The sequence below is a fragment of the Erythrolamprus reginae genome, chromosome 3 (assembly GCF_031021105.1).
Source record: "Erythrolamprus reginae isolate rEryReg1 chromosome 3, rEryReg1.hap1, whole genome shotgun sequence".
Classification (NCBI taxonomy): domain Eukaryota; kingdom Metazoa; phylum Chordata; class Lepidosauria; order Squamata; family Dipsadidae; genus Erythrolamprus; species Erythrolamprus reginae.
Genome location: NC_091952.1, coordinates 28,892,937 through 28,911,472, shown reverse-complemented (window position 1 = coordinate 28,911,472; position 18,536 = coordinate 28,892,937). Strand labels below are relative to the sequence as shown.

Below are 18,536 nucleotides of genomic sequence, written 5' to 3'. Positions count from 1 at the left end.
TGGTAGAAGTGCTAGAAATTTTTTAAAAAACTGAGTTTGCTGTATCATGAAATAGTGTCATTATATGTTACTTTTAGCATAGAGAATCTCAGCTATATCAAATAAATTCTTTATTTTACTGTGCTCTCTCATGCGCACTGCATCCAATTAATAATTTCAAGAGTTGGCATAAGAGCCGAGACAGAAACATAAGGTTTGAAATAGGATTGTACAAGCTTCATTAATTTCATACTTTGATATTATGTTATTTCTCAATCTTTCAGGCCTTCTTTTCGGATTTCATTGGATGGATGCATTCTATATGAATGAAGTAGGAAGTCTTCTTAAAACTACAAAGTGCTTTAAAGTTTGCTACCAACATATTTGATTGCAGGAAGCGGCCAGTGCAGCAGAGGTTTTATATGCACTAACTAAGCTGAACTTTTTACTATATAAGCTGTAGCGTTTTGAACTGAACTTTCTGAACGGTTAAGGACAGCTCTCAGTAAAATCAGATAAAACAACCAGTTATGCACCAAGGCCTGAACTCCCAAGTGGAGGAAGCCAAGTCAAGTACTCACATGGACTATTCAATTATATGACTGCTCCCCATATATTTAAATATCTCCCTTTCTGTCACATTAAAATTGTATTGATACCAGTTCTTGAAGAGAATCTAGAGATTATAATCAAGACTTTTAGGAACTGTCAAAGGTCCTCAAGCCATAGGTATATATTCCTGATTTATCCAATTATTTACCCAAATATTATATTTTAAGGGTAAGATTTTTAACTATAGCTTAAACATAGTTCCAAAGAACAGCTTGGAAAAAACCTATCTAGGAAGAGAAGTAAAAATAATATATCGAAATAAAGAATGAAAACATAAGAATTGCAACATACTTCATGCTAGACAAATATGAAACTTCAAAAAATACCATAGCAGGGTGTATTCCTTCATTTATCAACAATTCCACACTACAACCAGATTTTAACAGTTTTCCAGATAGCTAACAGGGAAAGAGACTGTCTAATGTCAGGGATAAGGAGGGCAATGCTCTTCTAAAGAAGAGGGGACAACCCTTTGAGAGGTACCCAAAGAGAGTCCAGTCTGCTAGATCTAGTTGGGTGAATAAAAACCATTGGGAATGGCGATTCCAATGACATCAAGGTCACAAATCATGTAGGGTTTTATAAGGGACATCCAGGACTTTGAACTATAATATGGCAGTTATGATAGTAGGAGTATGACATAGGAATAATAGGTGGTACACTAGCCACCGCCTTCTTAATCAGATGTAGCTTCTAGGTGGCTTTCAAGGGCAGCCCTGTGTAGACAATAAGGAATACGAACCTCAGCAATTGTGCTTCCAGTAGTATTTTTTGAAAGGTCATTATATATTTCGGTCATTGTTCCTTTTATAGCATCCATCATCTGTTTAAAAGAAAAAATACAGAATTAAACATTTATATACTGGGAAGCGTTCCTTTAGTTTTGTTTACACCAGATTTGATGAAAAGGATTATACTGGAATATAAAACGGTTGTTACAGATTTCATACTTTACATTAATTTGCCGTTCCAGAATTAAAACAACTTAGCCTGATAAACAGCAGTGAATGTATTCCCACCCACAAATTTAAAGCACAAATATTAATTTAAGCAGGGACCTCCCCCCTTCCAAGTTTACCATTGCTTTCATTTGACAAACAAAAGCAGCAGCTCTATCTCCTATAATCTCTTTGCTTGCTTTAAAATCCGTTTCTGGATAACATGCCTTTTATATTGAAGTAGATAATATATAGTCCAGATCAGATGGAAGACTAAAACATCATTTAACTTTGTCTTGCTCTTCCAGTGAAGAACCTAGATAACCTGAGGGTTCACTTTGCATTCTAAATCTTTTGCCCTCAATGGTATAAGCCAGTGTTTCCCAACCCTGGCAACTTGAAGATATTTGGACTTCAACTCCCAGAATTCCCCAGCCAGCAAATGCTGGCTGGGGAATTCTGGGAGTTGAAGTCCAAATATCTTTAAGTTGCCAGGGTTGGGAAACACTGGTATAAGCCAGTGATGGTGAACTTTTTTTGGTTCATGTGCCAAAAAGGGGGTATGCATGCCCACAACCATAATTTCATGTGCGCCCCCCTACGCAGGCACATGTGCCCCTTTCCCTCGCTCCTGGCCAGCATGCAATGGTGTGCCCGTTTTTTGCTCTCCCTATGCTTTAGAGCCTTTCTAGGAGCCTAGGGAGAGCGAAAATAGCCTTCCCCACCCTTCGGAGGCAGAAAATGGCCCATTTGCCAACTTACGGTTGGGCCCAAAGGCCCTTTCTTTTCTCTCTCCCCAAGCTTCAAAGCCTTTCTAGGAGCCAGGGGAGGGCAAAAACAGCCTTCCCCACCCCACTTCCCAGAGGCCAGAAATGATCCATTTCAAGCTGGGAAATGAGCCATTTCTGGCCTCCGGAGAGCCTTGGGGAGAGGAGGCAGTTTTCGGAAGTTGGCAAACAGAACGTTTCTGGCCTCCGAGGGAATGGGGAAAGCTGCTTTCGCCCTCCCCAGGCTCCTAAAAAGATTCTGGAACTTGAGGAAAGCGAAAAACGGGCCTTACCGACCTCCTTTGGAGGCTGGAAACAGCTTGTTTCCCAACTTCCAGAGGGCCTAGAAGGCCCGAAAATCAGCTGGTCTGTAGGCACATGTGCTGAACTCGCGTGCGAACAGATATGGCCCTGTGTGCCATAGATTCGCCATCATGGCTGTAATCTAAACTCTGAAAGACTACCTATCAGTTCTGCAATAAGATTTAGAATTAGCCTTGAACATTCAAATTAGCATGTTTCTAGGAAGGACATAATTAAAGGACATTTGACATAGTTCCACTAAGCTCTATGGGGACCAGTTTAAATTCTCATCATAGCAGATTATATTTCTTGGATGGGTAAGTATGTGCGGGCCAAAAAGGTGAGCTAAACTGAGTGTGTATGTGTGTGCGCGCGCATATTAAATAAATGAGATGGAGGGGAGTAGAAAGGATCTGTGTCTGCTCTAGGCAAATGAATCAGGGAAGCAGGCCTGCCATGACTGGCCCTGTCCACTGATATTATGTAGTTATATGGAGCTTTGACCATAAAAGAAATCCTCCATCCATCTTCTAATGTATCTAATGCCTCTTTCTCTCACACACACACATACACGTAGCACAGATAGAGATTTTAATAGGGAGAATAGATGTTTATTCAAAGCAAGTTTGACTGCTGGTGAGTTTACATACGTCCATATAGCTATTTTCAATAACAATATGGAATCCCATCTTGGTTTTTTGTCTGGTAATTTTTTCATATAGCCTATGCCCCTACTATCTTTAATCCAAGTTATAATCATGCCTAACCCTGTTTTGTTTCTTAGATTAAAGTAGGTTGGCCAGGTTTTGCAGGGAAAAAATATGGGTGTCAAACGCAAAATGTTTTGGCTAATGTTATCTATTGTTCTATTCTCATCACAACCACCACCACCCCAGAACAGCAAAAAAATTACACATATTCTGGGACAACTTAAAATCTTGCTGTTCTGTTCTTCTGTGAGCTCAAATGTTAATCCTATCCATGAGAATGGTGAAAATAACAAAGGAATGATGAACCCTCCGTACATGTTCAAAATGCATTAACTGAAATCAACCACTAAATAACACTTTTTTTAAAAAAGAGAAGCTTACTTTACTAGTATACTTAGCAATATCTGCAGCCACATCTGCTGAAGCTGTTGCTATTGGCAAGTCTGTATTAACTGAAGATGAAAGTGTATTTGCTGATCCAGAACTGGTTACTATAGAAACAGGCTGAGTGCTCGTAACCAGGGTGATAGTTGACGTGGAAGTACTCTGAGTAATTTCTTTTTGCTGCACAGCTAGAATACAAAAGAAATCTGAAAATGAATTACTATATATTTCAAGGCATTAAGAAAATTAAAAACAGGCCGTCTCTGAAATTAATATCATTTGGTTGTTTTTTCAGTTTAGTTACTAGAACTATACTATTTAATCTGTGCATGATGCTATTGACAGATAAGACCAGCCTTAAGATAAGACAGGAACAAAGGACATGTTTAATTTAAGTGAGTACACATGCTGATTTTATCAGCTGTGAAATGCCCTGTAGTATTCACCAATGAATAAGGCATTATGTTAATTAGGACCAACTAGAACATGGGTGTCAAACTCGCAGCATCATGTTGCCATCATGTGACGTACCGTGATGTTTTTCCCCTTTATGGAGCTGGTGTAGGCGTGGCCTGCACAAGATACATCCAGCCCATGGGCCACCAGTTTGACACCTGATTACAAAATCATTGAAAAGATTTGAGTGTAAAACCAAAGTGGTAGTGGGAAAAAATAAGTGGTAGTTCCAAAGACGGCAATATTTAAATTTCTTAAAATAAACTACAGGCAATATTAAATAGATTTAAGTCCATTTGTTTTATTATATAACTATATATCATTATGCTAGTATGTCATAATTATTTAAAATATCTGAAAGATTGCTGGCACAAATACAATCATAACTGTTCCTTAACATATAATATGAACTCAAGAGGTTTATTTAGAGAGAGTTCAGTCCACAATCAAAGGAGTAGATTGATCCAATTTTTTTCTTTCTTCTGCAGTTCCCCCTCTCCTACAAATGTAGCTGTGAGGGGTCAGGAATCACTTGCGAAGAAAGGATGGACAGTGAAAATAACCACTTCATCCTGCATAAGGGAAGCATCTGCTGGTTTCAATAGATTTTCATAATTGAGAGATTTTTCTTTTACAGGATGGTCTATTTAGATCAGGGGTGTCAAACTTGTAGCCCGTGGGCTTGAAGCATCACACGTTGGCCACCACCAGTTTAGCGAAGGGGGAACAAGTTACAATGCCGCAAGTTTGACACCCCTGATTTAGATTCACCTTATCACTAACCATAGTGTTATTATCACAATAACCTGTGTTCTTATATCATTTCAATGTTAAATCCACTCAGTTAATTAAATCATCAATTCATGTTCCAACTGAAAGGTTCCTTACTACAGTGTTCCCTCGATTTTCGCAGGTTCAAACTTCGCGAATAGCCTATACCACGATTTTTCAAAAAATATTAATTAAAAAATACTTCGTGGTTTTTTTCTATACCACGGTTTTTCTTGCCCGATGACATCATACGTCATCGCCAAACTAATAATTTTTGCAAATAAATAACAAAAAAATAATCATTGTTAATAAATAATTATGTTTATAAATATCAGGATCACTAAGTGTCTTATTCAATGGTACCAGTAATAATGGTGAGTAAATGGTTGTTAAGGGAATGGGAAATGGTAATTTAGGGGTTTAAAGTGTTAAGGGATGGCTTGTGATACTGTTCATAGCCAAAAATGGTGTATTTACTTCCGCATCTCTACTTCACGGAAATTCGACTTTCGCGGGCGGTCTCAGAACGCATCCCCCGTGAAAATCGAGGGAACACTGTATATATAGTGGTGGAATATTTCATGATCTCATTTTTGTGCAATTCGTATTTGAGGTCTGAGCACAACTACTGTGAACGTATTGCAAGGAGCAAACATTAAGAAAGGTGGGCAATACCTTTCACTGCCTGTCTTGTCTGGTATCTTGTTCCTTGGGTAGACTGAGGTTGCTGCTGTTGTTGCTGTTGCTGTTGTTGCTGCTGCTGCTGCTGCTGCTGCTGTTGTTGCTGATTTTGCTGCTGCTGTTGCTGTTGCTGTTGCTGCTGCCTTTGTACCTTCTGCATATGCCATTTCTGGGAAGAAGTCTGAAATTTGTTTGAAGAATTCCACACTACCCGCTGCACAGCTGGGACGGTTTCCTTTGGTAAGAGAGGTCTCTGTTTTTTTACTGGACTGCCAGTAGCTGCCGCTGGAGTGCTGGCAGCAGAAGCGGCGCTTGTTGTAGCTGTAACACCGGCTGGGGGTGTCTGGGATGCTGATCGAGTAAGCACCTGAGTTTCAACTGGAGGCTGACTGCTGACACTTGAAGGAACTGGGGTTTTAGCTGCAGCTAACCAGATTTAAAACAAAAATAAAAGACAAAGATTTATTGGAAATTCAGCATTATAAGAGAATATGATAAAATCACAAGCTTCCTAACAGACAGGAAGCAGCAGGTGAAGCTAGGAAAAATCACATCAGATATATGTACAATTAGCACAGGTGCCCCCCAAGGCTGTGTACTCTCACCACTTCTCTTCTCTCTATACACTAATGACTGCATCTCATACGATCCATCTGTTAAACTACTGAAGTTTGCAGATGATACAACAGTGATCGGACTCATTCGAGACAATGATGAATCCGCATACAGACGGGAAGTTGGACAACTATCCTTGTGGTGTGACCAGAACAATCTAGAACTGAACACACTCAAAACCGTAGAAATGGTGGTAGACTTTAAGAGAAACCCTTCCACCCTTCCACCTCTCACAATACTAGACAACACAGTATCAACAGTAGAGACCTTCACATTTCTAGGTTCTATCATATCTCAAGACCTAAAATGGTCACCTAACATCAAAAACATCATCAAAAAAGCACAACAAAGAATGTTCTTTCTGCGCCAGCTCAGGAAGCTCAAACTGCCCAAGGAGCTGCTGATTCAGTTCTACAGAGGAATCATTGAGTCTGTCATTTGCACCTCTATAACTGTCTGGTTTGGTGCTGCAACCCAACAGGACCGACACAGACTTCAGAGGATAATCAGAATTGCAGAAAAAACAATTGCTGCCAATCTGCCTTCCATTGAGGACCTGTATACTGCACGAGTCAAAAAGAGGGCGGGTAAAATATTTACTGACCCCTCGCATCCTGGACACAAATTGTTTCAACTCCTACCCTCAAAACGTCGCTACAGAGTACTGCACACCAAGACAACTAGACACAAGAACAGTTTTTTCCCGAACGCCATCACTCTACTAAACAAATAATTCCCTCAAAACTGTCAGACTTTCTACTAAATCTGCACTTCTATTCTACTAGTTTTTCTCATCATTCCTATCACCCATTTCCTCCCATGTTGACTGTATGACTGTAACTTGTTGCGTATATCCTAAGATTTTTATTAATATTGCTTCTTCATTGCTTATTTGACCCCTATGACAATCATTAAGTGTTGTATCACATGATTCTTGACAAATGTATATTTTATTTTATGTACGTTGAGAGCATATGCACCAAGACAAATTCCTTGTGTGTCCAATCACACTTGGCCAATAAAATTCTATCTATTCTATTCTAAAATATTGATTCTTTGATTCTTTGTTATTGTTCTGTCGGGCTCTCTGGTAGAATCCTCCCAAAAATTCACAGGTACAAATTTCAGACACACACACACGTTTGAAAATTCAAAACAATGTTCTTTATAATGAAAATTCACTTAAACCAAGCCCTCTTTTGGTATAGCAAAGAGCACTCGCCTCCAAACAAACTGGTAATTTGTACAAGTCCCTTATCAGTTCTGTGATACTTAGCTTGCAGCTGTGAGGCAATTCACAGTCCTTCTTTCACAAAGTGAAACACACTTTGCCCTGGTTTAGTTTCAAAGCGGGGGGGGGATCAGCACACAAAAGATCAAAGTCAGTAAAGCAGTCACAAAATACAACGATCAGATAATCCTCCACAATGGCCAAACCCACAGGCTGCTATTTATAGCAGCCTCACTAATTACCACAGCCCCACCCAACCACAGGTGGCCTCATTTTCTTTGATAATAATCTCTCAGTTGTTGTTGCCTATGCATCGCTCTCCGCATGCTTGGCTGTATCATTAACTCTTGTTCTGAATCCAAGGAGGAGCTAGATAATTTATCTCCTTCTGAACTGTCTGCCACACTCTCCTCCTCCCTGTCACTCATGTCTTCTTGTTCAGAGGAGCCTTCATCAGCAGATTCAACGGGGGGGTGGGGGGAGACAGGCCTGCAGCATGTGGATGTCTCCCTCACATCCACAGTCCTTGGGGCAGGAGCAGGGCCAGAGCTAACAACAACAGTTATCAAGGGGAAAGTTTACTGTTTTAGATTTGGAAAGAAATTTACAAGGGTTTGCAAAAATACAGTATGATTAAATGAAAGTAAATACTGTATATAATTTGCTTAAGAGAGTTTCAACTTTTTGTTTTGGCATTTCACTCCTGTACTCTCCTGTCATTTTAACTCTCTTGAATTATACATATGTCCTGTTTTTAATATTCTTTGTCACGGATTTATATTCATCTATAGTATCAGAACCTGAAATCTTCTTCAGATTTTGAAACAGTAAAACTGAAATCAAGGCATTTTCAAAGTTTGCCTTCCCAGGATAATAAGTTTCAGGAACAAACTACCAAAAGAAATAGTAAACGTATTTATATATCATTTCACCAATAGGGTGATACCAACAAGGACATACTACCACATAATTGTAGTTTCAATTTACATATTTATAACACTGGATCCACTTAGACTTTAAGAGAAACCCTTCCACCCTTCCACCTCTCACAATACTAGACAACACAGTATCAACAGTAGAGACCTTCAAATTTCTAGGTTCTATCATATCTCAAGACCTAAAATGGTCACCTAACATCAAAAACATCATCAAAAAAGCACAACAAAGAATGTTCTTTCTGCGCCAGCTCAGGAAGCTCAAACTGCCCAAGGAGCTGCTGATTCAGTTCTACAGAGGAATCATTGAGTCTGTCATCTGCACCTCTATAACTGTCTGGTTTGGTGCTGCAACCCAACAGGACCGACACAGACTTCAGAGGATAATCAGAATTGCAGAAAAAACAATTGCTGCCAATCTGCCTTCCATTGAGGACCTGTATATTGCACGAGTCAAAAAGAGGGCGGGTAAAATATTTACTGACCCCTCACATCCTGGACACAAATTGTTTCAACTCCTACCCTCAAAACGTCGCTACAGAGCACTGCACACCAAGACAACTAGACACAAGAACAGTTTTTTCCCGAACGCCATCACTCTACTAAACAAATAATTCCCTCAACAGTGTCTGACTTTCTACTAAGTCTGCACTTCTATATTTTTCTCATAATTCCTATCACCCATTTCCTCCCATGTTGACTGTATGACTGTAACTTGTTGCGTACAGTATATCCTAAGATTTTTTATTAATATTGCTTCTTCATTGCTTATTTGACCCCTATGACAATCATTAAGTGTTGTACCACATGATTCTTGACAAATGTATATTTTATTTTATGTACGTTGAGAGCATATGCACCAAGACAAATTCCTTGTGTGTCCAATCACACTTGGCCAATAAAAATTCTATTCTATTCTATTCTATTCTTATTATGAGCAAGATCCAGATAAGCAGGACTTTCAGAAGTTTAAATATTTCTGGATGGCATGAAACTATGTTAAGGCAATGGTCTGTTTGAGATGCAATAATTTTGATTTCATTGCAATCATTTGGTTTACAGAGAATGAATTGGCCCTCAAGAGAAAGAAATATTATGAATGAATATTATTATTATGAATTAATATTATTATATGTGTCCTAGGATATTTTTGCAAGATCCAATCTGAGACAATGACTGGGATCAAAGGTTTACTCTTCATTCTTCCAAAATAAACCTATGGTCCCAGTGACCAACCCAGATTGGATCTTGCAAGAAAAATTATGTCAAAATTGATATAATGCTATGGATCTTTTATAGGTAGTCCTTGAGTTATGACAATTGACCCCAAAATTTATGTTGCTAAGTGAAACATTTGTTAAATGAGATTGCTCTATTTTTCAACTTTTAAGTGAATCATTGCATTTGTTGAGTTAGTAATATGATTTTAAAGTGAATTTGGATTCCCCAAACACTCTGCTTGTCAGAAGGTCACAAAAGCTGATTACATGACTCCAGAACATGACAATGGTCATAAGTGTGAAAAATGGTCATAGGTCACTTTTTTCAGTGCTGTTGCAATTTTGAATGGTCACTTAATAAACTGCTGTAAATTGAGAACTGTCTGTATAATGTACCCATATAAACTAATATAAAGATATCAAATTTTGGATAATATTTAAATAAGGAAAATTGGGTAAGAAACAATAGCTGCTTTAGCCCAAATAGAGTGTCATTAGGAGTCAGGTAGCATAGAAGTTAACAAGATCTATTAATTCGTTATTAAAGAATTATAAAATAGCTGTTTTTGAATCACCCTTGCATTTAATATGTATAAATTATTATGACTTAATGACCGCTCTGTTTAGTGACTGCTTGAAGTTCCAGTGGTATTGCAAAATTAACTTTACGACTGGAACTCACATTTAATGACTGTTGCAGAACCCATCCACTCACTCCCAAGGTTATACTGAAATTTGGGTGCTTTGCAAACGGTGGTCATTTAGAAAGGTTGCTGTGTCTTGCGGTCATCATTTACAAATTTCACAGTCAACTTCTGACAAACAATCAATGATTCTCTACATGGGGCTACCTTTGAAAAATGTTCTTTTCTCTGTACTCCCATCCCCCTTTCCCCGTTTTATTCCTTTTTGTATAAATTAATAAAGTATTTTTTTTTTAAAAAGAAAAATGTTCGGAAACTTCAGATCGTGCAGAATACAGCTGCGAGAGCAATCATGGGCTTTCCCAAATATGCCCATATTACACCAACACTCCGCAATCTGCATTGGTTGCCGATCAGTTTCCGGTCACAATTCAAAGTGTTGGTTATGACCTATAAAGCCCTTCATGGCACCGGACCAGATTATCTCAGGGACCACCTTCTGCTGCACGAATCCCAGCGACCAGTTAGGTCCCACAGAGTGGGTCTTCTCCGGGTCCCGTCAACCAAACAATGTCACTTGGCGGGACCCAGGGGAAGAGCCTTCTCTGTGGCGGCCCCAGCCCTCTGGAACCAACTCCCCCCAAAGATTAGAATCGCCCCCACCCTCCTTGCCTTTCGTTAGCTACTTAAAACCCACCTCTGCCGTCAGGCATGGGGGAATTGAGATCCTCTTTCCCCCTAGGCCTTTACAATTCTATGCATGGTATGTATGTATGTATGTTTGGTTTTTATATTAATGGGTTTTTAATCATTTTTAGTATTGAATTACTATTGTACACTGTTTTATTGTTGCTGTTAGCTGCAGAGGGTCCGGAGAGGGGCGGCATACAAATCCAATCAATCAATCAATCAATCAATCAATAAGTAGGCAGTAAAATCATAAGCAGCGTCATGTGATGTCTTGCTTAGCAAGAGTGAATTAATTTCTTGACGACCATGGTGTAAATGAGGTCACATGTGTCACTTACCAAATGTGTCACTTATTAACAAAGTTGCTGGTCTCAACTGCAGTCATCAAGCAATATAGGAAATCTTAAACCCTTAGCTGTATTAGCATTCATAATTAGCATAAGACATATATATCTATTTTATATACCATCAGTTACGTTTCATTTTTGTCTCTGAGCAGAGGTTCATTCGTCTATTCTTTTCTTTAACTTTTAATTCTCTTAAGGAATGACTCCTGGGTATTTTGAATGTTTCCCTTTGAAACAGTAGTTAAGATATAAGTGCTAGGATATTTCCTACAGATGAAAATTCTTATGGGGGGTGACATAGATGACTAAATTCTAACATCTGCATAACTTTAAAATAACCACCGAAGTTATAGGTTAGACATGCGAGCTAAACTTAATAGAAATAAATTCGAGGTTTTCACTTAGAAAAAGAAATTGAATGCAGAATAGGCAGCTTCTTTCTAGGTGAAAGAAATCTTGCAATTATACTTAATGCCAAACTGTGTATAGGTCAGTAGTGTGATATGGCTGAATAAAAAAGGAAGTGCAATTCTTAAAATATTTTTTAACCTACATTTATTAGTTTTTTGTATAATTAATTTTGTATAATTTTAATGTAGCATTAATTGGATTTATATTATTGTTCTGTTTTTGTATATGCTGTGAGCCGTCCCGAGTCCTCGGAGAGGGGTGGCATACAAATCCAATAAAATAAAATAAATAAATAAACTCAAGGTGACAAACATCCTTCTTTTTCCCACAACAATCTGGTGAGATGGGTTGGTCTCATTGGAGAAAAAATGACTGGCCCAAAGTCACTCATCCAGTTTTTCATGCTTATGGCAGGACTAAACTCACAGCCTCTTGGTTTCCAGACCAACCACTACACCAATTATAATATGCTTCTCAGATTTTAAGAGAAAAAAAACGTGATTTCAAAAATGTCTTAGAAAAATGAGCATAGCTGAAGAATAATCATGAAAATTCTTCCAATTCTATTCTATTCTCCTTATGGTAGGCAATTTGTAAAACATAATCAATACTTTTTTGACACTCTTTGGATTAGAACGGTCAGAATTCCCTGCTAGCGTATGCCAAATAACTATCACACATGTGGATTCCTTAAACACAAGAGGCAAGGTCTGACTGAAACACAAACACACATACTGAATGCCTTTGAGCCTTATCAAGTCTTTCCCAGGCAAATCTGCTAGTCTGGGAAGATTCCTGTGAAATTGGCAATACAGAATAATAAAGCAGCTACCGGTAGTTTGAATTCTACATGTTCAACTTGCATGAATGACGCCGGGGGTTCTCTTTCCTATCTCCAAGGAAATAGATTTCTCCCTTGCAATCTTGTTTAAAGAGAATCGGATGTTTAGAAGATCCCATTCTACTAATCCGTCCCTTTCAATTGTTTAAGAAGTATTTATGATTAGTTTATTCAGTTCATTTATTCGCGTGTTCAATTCATTTAAGTATTCCTACTTCAATGTTCATCCAACTTGACTAATTTTATAAAGTATGGGATAAAGTATACGAATGGTGGAATTTTAAAAATAGTATTAAAAATTAAATAAGTAAGAATTTATAACTATTTGAGGATTTATAAGATAGAGTGAAATAATTTAAAAACAATATAAACATAGAATTTTTCTTTTGTTCTTTTCTTTATAGTATGATAAAGTTAGAAGTGTTATTTTTCTTACATTTTTTGTATTTTATCTTTTTTGAATAAGTACATGATATTTTATAGATAAAGAAATTTAATTAACATAATTAACATAAAGAATATAGAGTTAAATTTAACAAGAATGTAATGTACACGTGTGATATTTCTGTATTGATCTGATAATAGTTAGGGTTTTTTATTTCTGTATTCGTTAGACTTCTACGACAAGAGGAGCAATGGTAGCTCCTTAAACGTTTAATGTTGTTTGTCTTTTTTGAAAAATAATAAAAAATATTTTTTTAAAAAAAAGTATTTCTGAACTAAATGGTGGATTTAATCAGAAATGACATTTGTGGGTGTAGTGGGTTGGAATAAGAACTTTGTTTGAATCAATATGTATATTTGTTTATTTTAGGGATAGCAGTGCTGTATGTTTCTTTAGGTGTACTTTTTTGTACCTCTCACATATTGTATCAGCCAGGGGATAATTGGCCAGAGTTCATGCCTTGTTGAGAGGAGGCAAGAGTAAGGATATATGTTGTCCTAATTCTTTAACTTTTCCTACTGTAAAAGCAGGATCAGCTTGACAGAATAACAATTAGAGGCCTCAACTCAATTTCAAAGCTGTTTCAAAGAAATGCTATATTTCCCAGAATGTGTTTGAAATGTTTGGAAATCATGAAATATACTCTGTGCTTGTGGCAATTTTCTTTAATAGTTAGTTATAAAACAACTCTCTATTTAGGATTTTCTGTACACGCAAACTATCCTTGATTACTTTATTATGTAACAAACTATACAGCTTTGCTCTTGCTCTTGCCCTTACTGAGCAAGAGACCAGTAATTGGTTATAACCTGCTAGCTCTGAACTCACAAAATGATTGTTTGGACCTTTTCCAGTTTGTTGGTTTTACAAGTAATTTTTTAGCCATGAGAATGTCAACTGAGAAGTATGGGAATTTTTTTCTGACTAGGAATCCAAACTGACCTAAGTCCCACTACTGTTTTGCAATATTGTGCAACTGATGTAACTTATTTTCTTTACCACCTCCATATATTTGGTTTAATGACTCCAGCTTCTTTTCCTGGCTCATTATGAAAAATGAGCCAAAATCTCGTTTGAATAACATCCTAAACAAGTCACAGGAGGAAGAGTTTGTAGTTTCCTTGGTCATATCCATTTGACTACTACAGTACAATTAGGTTTCCTATACCACTTTCACCCAATTGGCCTGTACTGTTTCCCTTTTCACATTATTCCCTGGTCTCGTGCTTTTGTTTTTATTTTTATTTTATTTATTTATTTATTTATTAGTTTCAAGTTTCAAGTTTTATTGGATTTATATGCCGCCCCTCTCCGAAAACTCGGGGCGGCTAACAACAAATTAGATTTGTATGCCGCCCCGGGTTTTTTTAAATTATTTATTTATTTATTTATTTATTTATCTAATATTAAAAATAATCTAAAAACCCCCAATTTAAAGAACCAATCAATCGTTTTCCTTTTCCTACACAGATGGCCCATGGTTAACTACAATAACTGGAATCAGAATTTACATATACATTATGTAAAGAATTTACATTATATAGTTGTAAAGTACAACATTTATAAGTGATGGCAAAGTCTGTAACAACAGCATGTAAGTTCCCACTGCTGTTTTTACATGAGGATCACATATTGTTAAGTGAAAATCTCTTTGCAACTTCCTACCAACTTCCAAAAAGCAAAGTCAATGGGGAAACTGGCAAGACGTTGCAAGCGCCAGGCAGTTTATAAGGAGTTGGCAGGCAGCTAAGTGGTTGTAATCCAGTGAGGGAGGGTGCCTGGAGAGGTTTGGGTGGGTGCAGCGACGGGCTACGAGCTGGGACACTAAATTGCGCTTGCCGCCGCGGCTCGCAAGTTCTTGCAGGACCAGCGCAATTTTGCTGTTGCACCTGTGGATGTAGCAAAATTGCGCCCATGTTTCAGCATGGTTTTACCTGTGGCTCTCTGCACGATTTTGCTACCTTCACAGATGCAGAAGCAAAATCACGCTGGTCCCGCAAGAACTTATGAGCAATGATGGCGAGCACAATTTAGCGTTCCGGCTCGTAGCTGGGTGGGTGCATAGGTTGCTGGCAAGATGCAATGCAAGCACAGCAGGACTGATGGACAGTGTATAGTGCGAGTACAATGGAATTAAAGTAAGATATGCAGGTAGCTGGCAAGGCAAGGGTGAGGATGGCTGCTGCTTAGGTGAAGAAAGCAATGGGTGCAAGGGTGGCCTGTGAGCACAAAGTAAGTACCGTGTTTCCCCGATAGTAAGACCCCCCCGATTGTAAGACATATGGGGGGTTTCAGGGGGGTCGGCTAATATAAGCCATACCCCGAAAGTAAGACATATGTCTTACTTTCGGGGAAACACGGTACTACGTAAAAGCGAGGGAGCTGTGCGCGGTGGTGCGCTGCGCCCAGAGCTTGGGCCACCCGGCGGGCGAGGCGGCGGCCCTGGCTGAAGCGGCGCGGCTCTGGCTGCGGCACGAGCGGGAGCTCCGACTGCGCTTCCTGTGTAAGCCCAACGCCGACAAAGAGACGTCCAAAGGCGGACGCTTGAAGCTCAGCGACATCGGCGCTGAGGACAAGTCCAGCTTCAAGCCTCCTCGGCTGGCGGAGGAAGCGCGGTGATGGCGGCGGCAGGTTCCGGAGGGAGCTCGGGTGGTGGCCGCTCCGCCGCTTCGGCCAGGGCCGCCGCCTCGCCCGCCGGGTGGCCCAAGCTCGCGCCACCGCCAGCTTGGGCCACCCGGCGGGCGAGGCGGCGGTCCTGGCCGAAGCGGCGGAGCGGCCACCGCCCGAGCTCCCTCCGGAGCCTGCCGCCGCCGCCACACTTCCCCCGCCGGCCGAGGAGGCTTGAAGCTGGACTTGTCCTCGGCGGGCGAGGCGGCGGCCCTGGCCGAAACAGCGCGGCTCTGCCAGCGACATCGGCGCCGAGGACAAGTCCAGCTTCAAGCCTCCTCGGCCGGCGGAGGAAGTGCGGTGGCGGCGGCAGGCTCCGGAGGGAGAAGACGCCTCGCTCGGGCCGAAGCCGCCTTTGCTCTCCCCGAAGCCGCCTTTGGTCTCCCCGCCGCGCCTGGGGCTGCCTGCCTGCCTGCTGCCTAACGCCGAGGATGCCCCGCGCCCAGCCCGGCTACGGCAGCAGGCAGGCAGGCAGCCCCAGGCGCGGCGGGGAGACCAAAGGTGGCTTCGGCCCGGCCCGGGCGAGGAGAGCAGGCAGCCCCAGGCGCGGCGGGGAGAGCAAAGGCGGCTTTGGCCCGGGCGAGGCCTCTTCTCCTCCGGGCAGCCGCGCCTGCCGCGCAACGCCGCCTAACACCGCCTGCCCGGAGGAGAAGAGGCCGAAGCCGCCTTTGCTCTCCCCGCCGCGCCTGGGGCTGCCTGCCTGCCTGCTGCCGTAGCCGGGCTGGGCGCGGGGCATCCTCGGCGTTGGGTAGCAGCGGGAAGAGCCGCAGCCTCCGGAGCCGGCCAGCCGGGTGCCCCCAGGACGCGCATCGCGGACCGGCCCCGCCACGGCGCAGGAGGGATGGAGGCCGGGCCCGACGGGCAGCCGCGCCTGCCGCGCAATGCCGCCTAACGCTGCCCGCCCGGAGGAGAAGAGGCCTCGCCCGGGCCGAAGCCCGAAGACGAGCCGGCCCCGGTGCCCGGGACAATATAACACATACCCCCAAAGTAAGACACAGTGGGGCTTTTGGGGGTAAAAAGATAGTAAGACACTGCCTTACTATCGGGGAAACACGGTTTGTGAATGGCCAGAAAGGCACAAGCACTATGGGATTGGGGTAGAATTGCCTGGCAAGATGTGGCAGAGCATGTTGCCAGAAAGGAGGGTGCAGTGCACCAATAAGGTATGAGGGGGTAGGGGGTATGAGGCACAACACAAGCACAGCAATAATGGGCTAGGGTACAAGCAACCCCAGAGCCACAGAGTAGCAAGTCCGAAGAGACTCATGCATACCTGGGATGGCTAGACCAGTGAAGGGAAGGCAGGAAAAATGACAAGGAAGAGCTAAGCTATTGGACCGGGAGTCACTGCTCACAGTCACTCATGCCCTCATCACCTCGAGGCTCGACTACTGTAACGCTCTCTACATGGGGCTACCTTTGAAAAGTGTTCGGAAACTTCAGATCGTGCAGAATGCAGCTGCGAGAGCAATTATGGGCTTCTCTAAGTATGACCATATTACTCCAACACTCCGCAGTCTGCATTGGTTGCCGATCAGTTTCCGGTCACAATTCAAAGTGTTGGTTATGACCTATAAAGCCCTTCATGGCACCGGACCATAATATCTTCGGGACCGCCTCCTGCCGCACGAATCCCAGCGACCGGTTAGGTCCCACAGAGTCGGCCTTCTTCGGGTCCCGTCGACTAAACAATGTCGTCTGGCGGGACCCAGGGGAAGAGCCTTCTCTGTGGGGGCCCCGACCCTCTGGAACCAGCTCCCCCCTGAGATTAGGATTGTCCCCACCCTCTCTGCCTTTCGTAAACTACTTAAAACCCACCTCTGCCGTCAGGCATGGGGGAACTAAAACACCTCCCCCTTGCCCATGCTGTTTTGTTGATTGATTGACTGTGTGCCTGTTTTTTAATATATATTGGGATTGTTTTATCACATTACTAATTTTAAATTGTAATTAGATTGGTGGGCATTGGATTTGTTACTGTGTACTGTTTTTTATTATTGTTGTGAGCCGCCCCGAGTTTTCGGAGAGGGGCGGCATATAAATCCAATAAATCTAATCTAATCTAATCTAATCTAAGCGATGAGGGACAGCCATAAATGTGTTCTGGTTGGGCTGATTTTTTAATCATGTGACCATGAAGGCGCTGCAATTGGCTGGAAGTCCATTTTTTTCAGTTGCATCATAACTTTGAACAGAATGGACAAATAGACTTAAAGCAGCACTACTTGATCTGATTTGTATTTGTATTTATTAGATTTGTATGCCGCCCCTCTCCAAAGACTCGGGGCGACTAACAACAATAAAAAAGACAATGTGAACAAATCTAATATTTAAAATAATCTAAAAAACCCCAATTTAAGAACCAATCATATATACAAGCATACCATGTATAAATTCTATAAGCCTAGGGGGAAGGGAAAATTTCAATTCCACCATGCCTGATGACAGAGGTGGGTTTTGAGGAGCTTGCGAAAGGCAAGGAGGGTGGGGGCAACTCTGATATCTGGGGGGAGCTGGTTCCAGAGGGTCGGGGCCGCCACAGAGAAGGCTTTTCTCCTGAGTCCCGCCAAACGACATTGTTTAGTTGACGGGACCCGGAGAAGGCCAACTCTGTGGGACCTAACCGGTCGCTGGGATTCGTGCGGCAGAAGGCGGTCCCAGAGAAGTAGGGGTTTATTTTTAATATTCCTCAAGTATTGTTGCTCCTGAAGACATCTTTGGATTATTTTGAATTTTCCAACTCCTTCCTACCCTATAAAATTTTCTAAAAGTCGTATGGTTTTGGTTGCAGAAATAGAACAATAGCTCCATTTTTAAATAAATTGTTTTTGTCTGTCTAGAAATACAAAAAAATCTTTCATGAAGGGCTTTCCAGATAGCTCTGAAAGT

The 18,536-nt window shown here is 41.4% G+C and overlaps 1 protein-coding gene across 7 annotated transcripts in view; it reads right to left on the bottom strand.

The window, feature by feature from the left end:
• The window catches only part of ZMYND8 (zinc finger MYND-type containing 8), a 129,334-nt gene that overhangs the window by 13,047 nt on the left and 97,751 nt on the right, over positions 1-18,536 (bottom strand). For all 7 annotated transcript variants that reach the window (XM_070744668.1, XM_070744665.1, XM_070744669.1 and 4 more), the window contains 3 exons: positions 5,596-6,027; positions 3,691-3,881; positions 1,334-1,414 (listed from right to left, as the gene is read on the bottom strand). In XM_070744668.1, the coding sequence (XP_070600769.1) occupies positions 1,334-1,414; positions 3,691-3,881; positions 5,596-6,027 (704 nt within the window). The remainder of the gene's footprint in view (positions 1-1,333; positions 1,415-3,690; positions 3,882-5,595; positions 6,028-18,536) is intronic.